Raw genomic sequence first — 16,196 nt, forward strand, 5'->3', positions numbered from 1 at the left:
GTCACTTGATGCAGCAAATCTGGCTGTGACGGTCCCACCTGATGACGGAGACTTGTGTTGCCTCCGAAACGTCGTGAGTTTATTATTTCATTTTTATTAATTTTTATTTCATTTTTTTTACCTACATGGTGACTTTACCGAAAGAACTAAGAGTATGAACTCCCTTGCTCCAGCCGTTCAACTCTCGCAATGCAGTCCCGGTTCTCCATCCGTGCGTGCGGATCGAATTCGTACACCCCGCGACATTCTTCTCCCCTCTCTCCATCGACCGATCCATCCGTTCATCCATTCCTTCTCCCATCCACCCGATCCATTCCGATCACCAATCCACCAAATTCTCCCCGTTCCTCATCCGCCCGCTCGCCCCGCCGACATCCTCCGCCCGCTCGCCCGACGACCCGCCCCGTTCCCCGCGCGCGCGCGTCAGTATCGGCCGAACTTGCGCGTGAGCGTGCACACGCACGCAGTGTCGATGCGAATCCACGTCCACACGGACTGGCCACTCTTGTCGAGGGTGAGCGCCCGCACGTACGACTGCGTCGTCTTGCACCGCGAGTCCCAGTGTCTCTCGTCGATGCCGCGGCAGGACGAGCCGAACTGCCCGGCACCCCCCCCTCCTCCTCCTCCTCCTCCATCCCTCCCTCCTCCTCCTCCTTTCCCTCCTCCTCCTCCCGCTCCTCCTCCTCCTCCTCCGCCCTTGCAGCGCGTCTCGTAGAAGTACTGGCGCACGGGGCGGCCCGCCGTGCTGAACTCGAGCAGCACGCGCACATCGGTGCCCGTGGATGTCGAAGGCGCTGGGTTTGTCCGTGACCCAGCGGCTCTCGCTGTCGCACACCGAGTACTCGCCGCGGTGCACGCGGCCCCCCTGCGGGTGCCGCTTGGAGCGGGCCGTGCCGTTGGCGGGGCCCGCGGCCCACGCGGCCCCGCCCGCGCCGACCCCCACCCCGATCTCCTCCTCCGCCATCTCCTCCTCCTCCTCCTCTTCCGCCATCGCGGCCGCCGCGGCCGCGGCCGCCGCCTCCCCGATGCCGAAGAGCGGCGGCGGCGCCAGCGGGCGGCGCTCGCTGAGGATCACGCGCGGAGACGGGACGTCTTCGGCGCCCGGCCTCGCGCTCCCCGAACCGAAGGCCGGCGGGGCCGCGGGACCGGGCCTGCGCCGCCGCCGCCGCCGTTTGCCCGCGGTGCCTCCAGCGCGCCGGAGCGCCGTCCCTCCGCGAGGCCGAGGGCCAACGCGCCACCCTGGCCCGAGACAGTCTCTCCCCGCAGCAGACGGACCAGCAGCGGCGGCGGCGGCGGCGGGGGGCCCTGCCTCCGCCGCTGCTGCTGCTGCTGCTGAGCGGCGCTCCGGCCGCCGAGAGGGCCGCTCGCCGCCCCGACGGCCGCGACGACCCCGGGGGCCCCTGGGCCCACCTTGCTGGGACGCGGCGGCCGCGGCGGCGGAGGAGGAGGAGGCCGGCAGTAGGACCCCCCCCAGAGTGAGCGAGCAGCAGCAGGAGCAGAAGAAAATTGCTCATCGCTTTGTCTGCCTGGGGGCGGGGGGGGAGGGAGGCAATTGGAGAGGGGGAGGGGGGGGGCGGTTTATTAACAACGGGTTGCCTGAGACCGGGCCCAGAATAACGAGCAGCGCGATCCCAGCATGGATGGGATCATTGGGACTTGAGTCGGCGGTGATGGTCAGGAGGATGTGACATTGATGAGGTCTTTGTTGATGATGGGTGGGTGGTTGTGGTTGATGATGGGTGGGTGGTTGTGGTTGATGATAGGTGGGTGGTTGTGGTTGATGATGGGTGACTGGTTGTGGTTGATGATGGGTGGGTGGTTGTGGTTGATGATAGGTGGGTGGTTGTGGTTGATGATGGGTGACTGGTTGTGGTTGATGATGGGTGGTTGTGGTTGATGATGGGTGACTGGTTGTGGTTGATGATGGGTGGGTGGTTGTGGTTGATGATGGGTGACTGGTTGTGGTTGATGATGGGTCGTTGTGGTTGATGATGGGTGACTGGTTGTGGTTGATGATGGGTGGGTGGTTGTGGTTGATGATGGGTGACTGGTTGTGGTTGATGATGGGTGGTTGTGGTTGATGATGGGTGGGTCGTTGTGGTTGCCATCAACTCTCTCGCGGTCCACGCGATGTCTCTGCGGAGAGTCGCTGGCAGACCCGAGTTGTCTGTAGGAAAAACAGGGAGCCACGTGATTGGTGGCCTCGCGTCACTAACTAGGGGGTCACGTGGAGGCCCCTCCGCCTTCCCACGTGGCCGCCTGCCCACGTGGTCCGCCAGCTGCTGCAGTACAGAGCTATGTCCGCCAGGGGGCACTCACTGCACGAGCACGCGATCCGCCCCCCACATGTCTCCACCGAGCACTGGACGCGTGCTCTTGCCACGCGACAGCCACCCTCAACAGCCACCCTCAACAGCCACCCTCAACAGCCACCCTCAACAGCCATCGAGACCTCAACAAATGTCACCTGCTGCTCACCATCACCGCCGACTCGAGTCCCAAGGATCCCATCCAATCGTAGAGTCTCACCAAACAGATTCTAGAGTCTCACCCACCCAGGTCCAGAGGTCGCAACCGGGTACCCGATACCCGTACCCTAACGGATACCCGGCTACCCGTACCCGGCCGGGTATGGGTACGGGTACCCGTTTGCGACCCTGGTGCGGCCGGGTAAGGGTAGGCCGTGAGTCACTGGTGAGTCACCGTTTGTCACTCATTTCCCAACGTCTTGTCTCTTCTCACAATTCAAGTTCCTAGAATCAACCCACCCGCGCCTGCAACATGGCTTCATCCTAGAGGTCGCAATCAGGTACCCGATACCCGTACCCTACCCGTACCCGCCGGGTACGGGTAGGGTACGGGTACGGCCGGGTACGGGTACCCGTTTGCGACCCTGGTGCGGCCGGGTACGGGTAAGGAATCAAAACCCGTTTGCGACCTCTGCCCAGGTCCCAGAGCCTCACCACCCAGGTCCTAGAGTCTCAACACCCAGGTATTGGAGCCTCACCATCCAGATCCTAGAGTCTCACCACAGGAACCAGAGGAACTCTGCTGCTGCTACCGTGCAAAGAGTGCAACAACGCGGATGTCCAGAGTAACAAACACCTCCTCATGCGTGACCCACACCTCATCATCGCACCTCCTCCTGGCTTTGACATTCTGCGACCTCCTCCTCGAAAACACCGGTGGAAACATGAACCGCATCATCAGGACATCACCACCAGAACGATGCCGCTTCACCGCATCACCTCCATGAATGGGAAATTAAACACTCAGCCACAGTGGTGGAACTGTGGCTGTGCAACTCAATCTGTGGACCGCACAGTGAACCCATAGAGACGCATAGAAAAGCATAGAGACCCATAGAGATACACAGACCTACACACACATACAAAGAATTACACACGCAGAACAATAACCACCGTCACCACGATGCTCGTGCCAGGCTAGGTACACTTTGAGGGCAACTGCCTCCAACTTTCCAGTCACGTCCTTCACGAGCATCCGTCTCTGCAGTCGCCGATCTTTGTACCGGTCATCGGCAAGTCCACTCAGCTCCACATCTCTTGTACCACATCACTCCATCTCTTTTCTAGGCCCGTGCCGCGCCCAGTTGAGCCCCCTCTATCCGGCCAAACAGAAGTTGATTTGCTTGGGCATGCGGTGGATAGGCATGTGAGATACATGACCCAGCCAGCACAACCTTGCCTGCCAGAGGAGCATACCGATGATGGGACTGTGACCAGATCCTTCAAGTAATCTGTGAGCTCCAGTCTGGTTAAACCCATGATGGATCGTAGGCAGGCTGGCCAGAATGTTTCAAACCGGCGCAGATGTTCTTTTTAGAGGGCTCCGCGTTTCAGAGTCGTAGATAAGGGAGAGGCATAACTGTGGCCGAGAAGACCCGGAGCTTAATATGGAGCGACCTACCAGGTAGCTTGCACACTGCGCTTATGCAATTTATGAAAAGATAATACCGCTCGACTGTCACACTGCCCAGGTACGCAAACATCTCCACTCTCTCCACAACTGCCCCATCACTCCATGCACAGCGGAGGGAGGGGAGCGTTCGATTACATAAGATAGCCGGGAAGGTGCAGTGCTTTTGTGGGGGCTGACGGTAAGGCCCCATCTCTTAGTAGCATGCTCCAGGTTCAAGCTGTTAGCATCTCCCAACTCCTTGTCAGAGTGGGAAGCAATCACCAGATCATCAGCATACATGGCATGGTTGACCGGTAGGGAGTCACATCCCTCGACCGCACCCGGGCAGCGAAGAGCATCCTAATGCATCTGTACCAGGTGGAAATCCCACCGTTGCAGCCACAGAAAGCTTCTCGAACTCCGTGGTCAAAGATGACTGTTCAATAATGCGACAGCCAGGAGACATTCCTGTCGCACCCCAAAGGTGAACATGGATTGGCCTCCTACTCCCGGCCACGCGGCTTTACCCGCGCCTGCCCACCATCATGAAGGCGGCCCTCGATGATTGTGAGCGGAGAGTCGGAGACCCCTGAAAGCACGAACAATAACCCAGAGCCCTGGCCTATTGAAGGTATCATAACGCCTTGCACCCCCCCTCCCCATGACCCCCCCCTCCCCATGACCCCCACTCCCCCATGACCCCCTCTCCCCATGACCCCCACTCCCCATGACCCCCTCTCCCATGACCCCCACTCCCCATGACCCCCACTCCCCATGACCCCCTCTCCCATGACCCCACTCCCCATGACCCCCCCTCCCCATGACCCCCCTCCCCATGACCCCCACTCCCCCATGACCCCCCCTCCCCATGACCCCCACTCCCCATGACCCCCACAACCCATGACCCCCTCTCCCCATGACCCCCCCCTCCCCATGACCCCCCCTCCCCATGACCCCCCTCCCCATGACCCCCTCTCCCCATGACCCCCTCCCCTGACCCCCCCTCCCCATGACCCCCTCTCCCCATGACCCCCTCTCCCCATGACCCCCCTCCCCATGACCCCCCCTCCCCATGACCCCCCCCTCCCCATGACCCCCCCTCCCCATGACCCCCCCTCCCCATGACCCCCTCTCCCCATGACTCCCCCCTCCCCATGACCCCCACTCCCCATGACCCCCTCTCCCCATGACCCCCCCTCCCCATGACCCCCTCTCCCATGACCCCCTCTCCCCATGACCCCCTCTCCCCATGACCCCCACTCCCCATGACCCCCTCTCCCCATGACCCCCTCTCCCCATGACCCCCACTCCCCATGACTCCCCATGACCCCGCTCCCCATGACCCCCCCTCCCCATGACCCCCTCTCCCCATGACCCCCTCTCCCCATGACCCCCACTCCCCATGACCCCCTCTCCCCATGACCCCCTCTCCCCATGACCCCCTCTCCCCATGACCCCCTCTCACCCTATACCCCGCCATCCCCTATACCCCCACCCCTATATCCCCATCCCCTAACAGGACCCTGCGGGGTGGGCTGGTAGGAATACTACTTAGTGTATGGTACACCAGTTGTACAGTGGCTCAGAGGAAAGCGCTCCAGAGGGTCATCAACACAGCCCAAAAGATCGCCGGCTGCCATCTCCCCACACTGGAAGAACTACACAGTTCACGTTGCATCAAAAAAAGCACAGATCATTCTAAAGGACTCTTCACACCCTGGACACTCACTGTTTGAGCTGTTGCCATCAGGCAGACGATTCAGATCAGTCAAAACAAGGACAAACAGATTCAAACAGAGCTTTTATCCTACAGCGATCACCACACTCAATAATGCTAATTAATTATTAAGTAATAGTGTTTACAATTGAATGTGAAATAGAGATGTGCAATGACAAAATGTAACCTTATGTGGGTATGTGGGTATACTTGGGCTGTTTATATATATAGTATAAATTGATTATCTTTCATTTAATTTTATTTTTATTTTCTTGTTTTATTTAATTTAAATTTATGAATGATGCCCTGACTGGTGAGCATTTTAAATTTCGTTGTACTGGTGACAATGACAATAAACGATCTATCTATCTATCTAGTACCGGTACAGGGATATCGACAGGGTATAGAGGAGTTAAAGAAAAAATGTAACTGTATTCTAGTGTAACGTTAATTAAAAGTGTTTGTTTTGACAAGACACGCTGTGAGATTTAAAGACCCCCCAACACCACCCTCAACACCACCCCTCCCACCAGCCCTCACCACCCCCCCACCACCACCCCCCCACCACCACCCCCCACCACCTTCTGCACTAGGCCTCGCGAAGCCTGCCGCACTAGGCCTCGCGAAGCCGCGCTTTTCGTGCACAAATAAGGCGATTAAATGTATCTCGTCTCTGTGTTAATAAGCCTCCCGCACTAGGCCTCGCGAAGCCTACTGCACTAGGCCTCGCGAAGCCTTCTCTGCAGTAGACTTAGCGAAGCCTTCTGCACTAGGCCTCGCGAAGCCTCTACAGTAGGCCTCGCGAAGCCGTGCTTTTCGTGCACAAATAAGGCGATTAAATGTATCTCGTCTCTGTGTTAATAAGCCTGCCGCACTAGGCCTCGCGAAGCCTGCCGCACTAGGCCTCGCGCCGTGCTTTTCGTGCACAAATAAGGCGATTAAATGTATCTCGTCTCTGTGTTAATAAATGTTTCTTGTCTCTGTGTTAAAAAAAACGTGCTGCGTTTCAGTAAAGTAATTTTTTTTTTAAAACGTGCTGCGTTTCAGTAAAGTAATTTTGAAGCGAAGTTTAAAGTTTCGCCATGAGGCGCCGGAAGCGACGGCCATCTTGTTAGTTGACAGATCGCAGGGGGAGCGGGCGGCCATCTTGTCGGACAGGGTCATGCCAAGTGTTTGCAGTAGGGGGCGATGTTGATACACGGACGGACCGGACGGACGGACACATTCATCTATTGGTGGTCTGGTCCACTTCGTTCCAACCAGTAATAACCTCTCCCTCTACCCCCCTGCCAACCCCCACTCCACCTCCACCCCCACCCCCAAAAGCACAGGAGACTCCCCTGAGAAACTGGCACCCACCGGGGTAGATATCGCTGAGAGCCTTACAGCGGCAGTGCCAAGTGTTTCCCCGCAGCAGTTTGGCCAAGAGAGGCAAGGAGTGGGTGAGCTTCAGTTTCTCCCGCGTGGCGTGTGCACTGCTCACAGACACGGACAACGAACTCCCGTCTAGAGCACGCAAGCTACCGGCCAGAGGTTGCAACCGGGTACCCGATACCCGTACCCTACCCGATACCCGGCTACCCGTACCCTACCCGATACCCAGCTACCCGTATTCGGCCGGGTACGGATACGGGTACGGGTACCCGATTGCGACCTCTGGGATGAAGCCATGTTGCAGGCGCGGGTGGGTTGACTCTAGGAACTTGAATTGTGAGAAGAGACAAGACGTTGGGAAATGAGTGACAAACGGTGACTCACCAGTGACTCACGGCCTACCCGTACCCGTACCCGGCCGCACCAGGGTCGCAAACGGGTACCCGTACCCGGCCGGGTACGGGTAGCCGGGTATCGGGTAGGGTACGGGTATCGGGTACCCGGTTGCGACCTCTGCCATGACGGCTCACCCCGAATTCTTGCGAAGGGAGATTGCGTTTTCAGGTCCACACGGCGTATAGCCGCTTCAACACGGGGCGACGTTTGTCGTTGTCCAATTGCTTGTGCTTCTCCCTTGCGATGGGACTTTGTAGGATGAACGTTGAGGTTTATAAGGGGTACGGATTGACCACAAAGGTCTATAATTGGTCTGTAATAAGGTAGGGCACTGATAAGGGGTTGACAGGTAAGCTATACACTATACACTACACTACTAATTCTAGATTTGAAGCTTTCGTGACTGCAAGGATTCATACTCTTAGTTCTTTCGGTAAAGTTCACGTAGGTAAAAAATGAAATTAAAATTAATAAAAAATAAAATAATACAAATCACGACGTTTCGGAGGCAACACAAGTCTCCGTCATCAGGTGGGACCGTCACAGCCAGATATGCTGTATCAAGTGAGTACTACACTACTATACACCACACTATACACCACACTATACACTACACTATACACTACACTATACACTACACTATACACTACACTATACACTACACTATACACCACACTATACACTACACTACTATACACTACACTACTATACACTACACTACTATACACTACACTACTATACACTACACTACTATACACTACACACTACACTACACACTACACTACACACTACACTATACACTACACTACACACTATACACTACACTATACACTACACTATACACTACACTATACATTACACTATACACTACACTATACACCACACTATACACCACACTATACACTACACACTACACTACACACTACACTACACACTATACACCACACTATACACCACACTATACACTACACTATACACTACACTATACACTACTATACACTACACTATACACTACACTATACACTACTATACACTACACTATACACTACACTATACACTATACACTACACTATACACCACACTATACACTACACTATACACTACACTATACACTACACTATACACCACACTATACACTACACTATACACCACACTATACACTACACTATACACCACACTATACACTACACTATACACTACACTATACACTACACTATACACTACACTATACACTACACTATACACTACACTATACACCACACTATACCATATCTGTGAATCCATACGGTTTACCCCGTATTCTTGAACAGTGAAATTGAGTTTAGAGGTCCATATGGCGTAGAGCCGTTTCAATGCGGGTAACAGCTAAAAAAGTGTCCATTTCTTTGTGTTTCTCCCTTGCGATGGGGACTTTGTAGGATGAACGTTGAGATGTATAAAGGGTACGGTTTGACCAACAAGGTCTATACCACTGGTCAACAAACTTTTCTGGCATAATGTATTCCAACGGTTTTAAGGTAATTTTGGGGTGCCGATTCCAAACCTGGCATCAGTTTTTGTCTATCACATCAGGTTTTTGAGATATCAAATATTGCATTTTCAATAAAAACTGCGGAAGAAAAATATTAAATAAATGTGGATATCTACATGAAATGATATTATAAACACACTATCCTAAAAATACAGCACCGTATTTTAACACTAAAGCAGTCACTGACTCGCAACGACTTGCAATCATAAGTGACAAGAGTTAATTTCGGGTAAAATCAATGAAAATGGGGTATGCCGATAGCATAAAATGAGATGTTATAAAGCAAATCTGAGATCAGATTTGGAATCAGCACCCTGAAATTAGTCTAGAACAGCTGCAAAAGTCCAGGCCAGAAATTGTTTTTTTTTGTTGACCAGTGTTATTGGTCTGTAATAAGGTAAGGGGCACTAATAAGGGGTTCACAGCTCTGGGTAACCGGAAGCTTCGGCCATGACCTTGCGGTTCAATGGCGACCGGCAGCCAACGCCGAGTTCCCACGCCATGCCACTAGGTGGCAGATGCACCACGGGACAAGCACGTGGGCCAGCCCAAGCCCCGCCCCCGTCGCAAGCCCCGCCCCCCACCACGTGCCCTTGCACAACGGCACAACGGCACAGCGAGCGGAGTTCGCTACGGCCGATCATCTTTGTTTCAGTTTCTTTGTTTTTATTTGTTTTCTACTTCGAGGGTGTGACGATCCGGCCAGATTCTACGAAGAGGCGCTCGCACCCCCGCGCTCGCTTGCAGTAGCCGGGGGGGGGGGGGGCGTTGGAACAGCTGCCCTACGGGGGGGGGGGGAGGGGCGGCGATCTGCCGAACATCTTTCCGCAGGAATTCAACTGGTCACGGTGTTTCTGGACGAGAGGTTCCCGCCGCTCGACCACTCGCGATCGCGAGGCTGGCTCGCTCGAGTCCGACGATCGGCGGTAGTCGGTAGTCGACGTTGCCAACACGCTCGTGGTCGCAGCCGGTCATTGTGAGCGGTACTGGGTAGCGTCGCGAGTGACGCGGGGGGGTAGTGATGGGTACTGGTTAGTGATGCGAGTGACAGGGGGTAGTGATGGGTACTGGTTAGTGATGCGAGTGACAGGGGGTAGTGATGGGTACTGGTTAGTGATGCGAGTGACGCGGGGGGGTAGTGATGGGTACTGGTTAGTGATGCGAGTGACAGGGGGTAGTGATGAGTACTGGTTAGTGATGCGAGTGACAGGGGGTAGTGATGGGTACTGGTTAGTGATGCGAGTGACAGGGGGTAGTGATGGGTACTGGTTAGTGATGCGAGTGACAGGGGGTAGTGATGAGTACTGGTTAGTGATGTGAGTGACGCGGGGTAGTGATGGGTACTGGTTAGTGATGCGAGTGACGCGGGGTAGTGATGAGTACTGGTTAGTGATGCGAGTGACAGGGGGTAGTGATGGGTACTGGTTAGTGATGCGAGTGACAGGGGGTAGTGATGGGTACTGGTTAGTGATGCGAGTGACAGGGGGTAGTGATGAGTACTGGTTAGTGATGCGAGTGACAGGGGGTAGTGATGGGTACTGGTTAGTGATGCGAGTGACAGGGGGTAGTGATGGGTACTGGTTAGTGCTGCGAGTGACAGGGGGTAGTGATGAGTACTGGTTAGTGATGCGAGTGACGCGGGGTAGTGATGGGTACTGGTTAGTGATGTGAGTGACAGGGGGTAGTGATGGGTACTGGTTAGTGATGCGAGTGACAGGGGGTAGTGATGGGTACTGGTTAGTGCTGCGAGTGACAGGGGGTAGTGATGGGTACTGGTTAGTGCTGCGAGTGACAGGGGGTAGTGATGAGTACTGGTTAGTGATGTGAGTGACAGGGGGTAGTGATGGGTACTGGTTAGTGATGCGAGTGACAGGGGGTAGTGATGGGTACTGGTTAGTGCTGCGAGTGACAGGGGGTAGTGATGAGTACTGGTTAGTGATGCGAGTGACGCGGGGTAGTGATGAGTACTGGTTAGTGATGCGAGTGACGCGGGGTAGTGATGGGTACTGGTTAGTGATGCGAGTGACGCGGGGTAGTGATGAGTACTGGTTAGTGATGCGAGTGACAGGGGGTAGTGATGGGTACTGGTTAGTGATGCGAGTGACGCGGGGTAGTGATGAGTACTGGTTAGTGATGCGAGTGACAGGGGGTAGTGATGGGTACTGGTTAGTGATGCGAGTGACGCGGGGTAGTGATGAGTACTGGTTAGTGATGCGAGTGACGCGGGGTAGTGATGGGTACTGGTTAGTGATGCGAGTGACGCGGGGTAGTGATGGGTACTGGTTAGTGATGCGAGTGACGCGGGGTAGTGATGAGTACTGGTTAGTGATGCGAGTGACAGGGGGTAGTGATGGGTACTGGTTAGTGATGCGAGTGACGCGGGGTAGTGATGAGTACTGGTTAGTGATGCGAGTGACAGGGGGTAGTGATGGGTACTGGTTAGTGATGCGAGTGACGCGGGGTAGTGATGAGTACTGGTTAGTGATGCGAGTGACGCGGGGTAGTGATGGGTACTGGTTAGTGATGCGAGTGACGCGGGGTAGTGATGGGTACTGGTTAGTGATGCGAGTGACGCAGGGAGAGGGGTAAGAGATGGTGGGTAGAGTGGGAGGGGAGAGTGGGAGGGGAGAGTGGGAGGGGAGAGTGGGAGGGGAGAGTGGGAGGGGAGAGTGGGTGGGGAGAGTGGGTGGGGAGAGTGGGAGGGGAGAGTGGGTGGGGAGAGTGGGAGGGGAGAGTGGGAGGGGAGAGTGGGAGGGGAGAGTGGGAGGGGAGAGTGGGTGGGGAGAGTGGGTGGGGAGAGTGGGAGGGGAGAGTGGGAGGGGGAGAGTGGGAGGGGAAAGTGGGAGGAGAGAGTGGGAGGGGAAAGTGGGTGGGGAGAGTGGGTGGGGAGAGTGGGAGGGGAGAGTGGGTGGGGAGAGTGGGTGGGGAGAGAGTGGGTGGGGAGAGTGGGAGGGGAGAGTGGGAGGAGAGAGTGGGAGGGGGAAAGTGGGAGGAGAGAGTGGGAGGGGAAAGTGGGTGGGGAGAGTGGGTGGGGAGAGTGGGAGGGGAGAGTGGGAGGAGAGAGTGGGAGGAGAGAGTGGGAGGAGAGAGTGGGAGGGGAAAGTGGGTGGGGAGAGTGGGTGGGGAGAGTGAGAGGGGAGAGTGGGTGGGGAGAGTGGGAGGGGAGAGTGGGTGGGGAGAGTGGGAGGGGAGAGTGGGAGGAGAGAGTGGGTGGGGAGAGTGAGAGGGGAGAGTGGGTGGGGAGAGTGGGAGGGGAGAGTGGGTGGGGAGAGTGGGAGGGGAGAGTGGGAGGGGAGAGTGGGAGGGTAGAGTGGGAGGGTAGAGTGGGTGGGGAGAGTGAGAGGGGAGAGTGGGTGGGGAGAGTGGGAGGGGAGAGTGGGTGGGGAGAGTGGGAGGGGAGAGTGGGAGGGGAGAGTGGGAGGGGAGAGTGGGAGGGGAGAGTGGGTGGGGAGAGTGGGTGGGTAGAGTGGGAGGGGAGAGTGGGAGGGGAGAGTGGGTGGGGAGAGTGGGTGGGTAGAGTGGGTGGGGAGAGTGGGAGGGGAGAGTGGGAGGGGAGAGTGGGAGGGGAGAGTGGGTGGGGAGAGTGGGTGGGGAGAGTGGGTGGGTAGAGTGGGAGGGGAGAGTGGGAGGGGAGAGTGGGAGGGGGAGAGTGGGTGGGGAGAGTGGGAGGGGAGAGTGGGTGGGGAGAGTGGGTGGGGAGAGTGGGTGGGTAGAGTGGGAGGGGAGAGTGGGAGGGGAGAGTGGGTGGGGAGAGTGGGTGGGTAGAGTGGGTGGGTAGAGTGGGTGGGGAGAGTGGGAGGGGAGAGTGGGAGGGTAGAATGAGCGAGAGTGGAGAGAGAGTTTAATCCCTGGGGCTGGGATTAAGTGTATCCAGGAGTGGAGCGATCGCGTGTGTGTGTGTACACGTTTCTGTGTGTGTGTGCACGTGTCTGTGTGTACAGGTGGCTGTGTGTGTGTGTACACGTGTCTGTGTGTGTGTGTACACGTGTCTGTGTGTGTGTGTGCACGTGTCTGTGTGTACAGGTGGCTGTGTGTGTGTGTGCACGTGTCTGTGTGTGTGTGTGCACGTGTCTGTGTGTGCACGTGTCTGTGTGTGCACGTGTCTGTGTGTGTGTGTGCACGTGTCTGTGTGTGCACGTGTCTGTGTGTGCACGTGTCTGTGTGTACAGGTGGCTGTGTGTGTGTGTACACGTGTCTGTGTCTGTGTGCACGTGTCTGTGTGTGTGTGTGTGCACGTGTCTGCGTCTCGGTATGGGACAGCGGTAGCTCGATTCCCGATCACGGCCACCACCGGTGACGATTATCTGAACCGGTCGTGGGCCTCCCCTAGGTCGACTCAGCCTCAAATCAGTACCTGGTGCGGTGTGTAAAGATCGCCACTTGGGAAACAAAGGCGGTCGGGCGTGGTGCTGGCCACCCACCCCCTCGTGTGCCGTGGCGGCCTTCACAGGTGCTGCTACTCGCTAACAGCACTTGTCCCTATAGTCTGTTACAGGCAACACACACTACCGCTCCCTCATACACACACACACACAGACACGTGTACACACAGACACACGTGGACACACACACAGACACACGTGGACACACAGAGACACGTGGACACACAGACACACGTGGACACACACACAGACACACGTGGACACACAGAGACACGTGGACACACAGAGACACGTGGACACACACACACACAGTGAGACACGCCTACACACACAGACAGATACGTGTACACACAGACACACACACACGCCTACACACACACACGCCTACACACACACAGACACACACAGACACGTGTACACACACACAGACACACACACACAGAGACACGCCTACACACACACAGAGACGTGTACACACACACACACGCCTACACACACACAGACACACACACACACACACGTGTACACACACACAGACACACACACAGACACGCCTACACACACACAGAGACGTGTACACACACAGACACACACAGACACGTGTACACACACACACGCCTACACACACACGCCTACACACACAGACACACACAGACACGCCTACACACACAGACACGTGTACACACACAGACATACACACACAGACACGCCTACACACACACAGACACACACAGACACGTGTACACACACACACGTGTACACACACACACACGCCTACACACACAGACACACACACAGACACGCCTACACACACAGACACGTGTACACACACACAGACATACACACACAGACACGCCTACACACACACAGACACACACAGACACGTGTACACACACAGACACGTGTACACACACACACGCCTACACACACAACAACAACAACAACAACAACCGCCATTCGCCACTAAGTGGCGGTGACGTCACCACGACGCTTGTGCCAGGCCATGTGCACCTTGAGGCCACGTGAAGTGTCGAACGCCCGCTGGCAGGAGGTCACGGGGCAGACCCAGGTGCCACGGGTCGACTGACCGAGATGACCGAGATGACTGGCTGATGCACCACCTGTGCCCCCTACTGTGCCAACTTGCTGTGCTTTAGCCACCCGGCGCTCCGCTCGTTGTTGTGAGCGTCGCTCCTCCGCCCTCCGTTGTTGTTGGAGGGCGACTGCTTCCAACTGCCCAGTAGCGTCCTTCACGAGCCTCCTCCACTGAGGCCGATCTTGACACCGCTGGTACCAGTCATCGGCAAGTCCACTCAGCTCCACGTCCTCCTGTACCACATCACTCCATCTCTTCTCTAGCCCGTGCCGCGCCCGTTTAGCCCCCTCGATCCGGCCGAACAAAAGCTGTTTAGGCATGCGGTGGCTGGGCATGCGGGCTACATGACCCAGCCAACGCAGCCTTGCCTGCCGGAGGAGCTCACTGATGGGACTTTGCCCAGATCTTTCAAGGACTTGTGAGCTCCTCACACAATCCAGCCTGGTCAAACCCAGGATGGATCGTAGGCAGGCCAGCCTAAATGTTTCCAACCGGCGAAGATGCTCCACTAGGGGGGTCCACGTTTCGCAAGCGTAGAGAAGGGAGGGAATGACCGTGGCCGAGAAGACCTGAAGCTTCGTGCGGAGCGACAGACCAGGTAGCTTCCACACAGCGTTACGCAACCGATGAAAAGATATTGCCGCTCGACTGATTCGGAGTGAGACCTCTGCTGATAAACTGGAGCTGGTCATGAGCACACTGCCCAGGTATGGGAAACTCTCTACTCTCTCCACAACTGCCCCATCACCGATTGGGAGTTGTGGGGGCGGAGTGCCCGATGGTACAAAATACCCAGGCAGGTGCTTAGTTTTGGTGGGGCTGATGGTAAGGCCCCACCTCTTAGTGGCACACTCCAGCCTCAGCAGCAGCGTCTCCAACTCCTCTTCTGAATGAGCAGCTATTACCAAATCATCGGCATACATAACGTGGTTGACCAATAGGGAGCCATCCCTTGATCGCACCCGGGCGTCGATCAGCCTCCCATTATATCTGTACCAAATGGTAATTCCCCCGGTACAGCTATTGAAGGCTTCACGAACTACGCAGTCGAAATAGATGTTAAATAATGTGGGAGCCAGAGGACATCCCTGTCGCACCCCAAGGTGTACAGGGAAAGGCTCCGACTCCCGGCCACGTAGTTTTACCCGGGCCCGCTCACCATCATGAAGGTCCTTAATGATCGTGAGCAGAGGGTCAGGGACTCCGAAAGCACGAAGAACAACCCAGAGCCCAGTCCTACTGATGGTATCATAGGCCTTGACCAGGTCAATAAAGCAGAGATGTAGGTCTTTTTGGAATTCCCTACACCTCTGCTGTAGCAGACGGACAGAAAATATGGCATCTGTGCAGGACCGCCCTTTCCTGAAACCACATTGGGGCTCCGCAAGCCTCTCCTCAGCATGCCTAGCAAGGCGATGTTGAATAATCCTTGCCAGGACCTTACCCGGCACACTGAGGAGTGAGATGCCCCTGTAGTTGTTACAGTCTGTGCGGTCCCCCTTCTTAAAGAGGGGGACCACCAGGGCATCCTTCCAGTCCTGCGGAACCCGTCCAGTGGTCCAGACTGTTGTTATGATGTCATATAGGGCAGTCTGTGCACAAACGCCACCCTCCCTCAGCATTTCGCCTGGGAGATCATCTCTGCCCGGTGCCTTCCCTGGTCTCAGACTCCGGATCGCCCTCAGTACTTCCTCAACAGCCGGTACCTCAGCCAGCCACTCACAGGGGGTGACCTCTTCCAATATTTGAGGCACCGCAGCCTCAGCAGGGTTATCCCCA

General features: G+C 56.1%; 1 protein-coding gene across 1 annotated transcript; it reads right to left on the reverse strand.

Moving 5' to 3' along the window:
- Positions 1-279: 279 nt before the first annotated feature.
- LOC144739798 (neurotrophin-4-like) lies at positions 280-9,914 on the reverse strand. Its single transcript, XM_078622691.1, is given in 7 exon segments — positions 280-614; positions 696-780; positions 782-895; positions 992-1,209; positions 6,998-7,113; positions 9,363-9,446; positions 9,787-9,914. Coding segments are annotated over 7 exon segments (936 nt in total). The 3' UTR covers positions 280-423.
- Between the last annotated feature and the right edge of the window lie 6,282 nt (positions 9,915-16,196).

Source organism: Lampetra planeri, unplaced genomic scaffold (assembly GCF_965212315.1).
Source record: "Lampetra planeri unplaced genomic scaffold, kcLamPlan1.2.h2 scaffold_1716, whole genome shotgun sequence".
Lineage (NCBI taxonomy): Eukaryota > Metazoa > Chordata > Hyperoartia > Petromyzontiformes > Petromyzontidae > Lampetra > Lampetra planeri.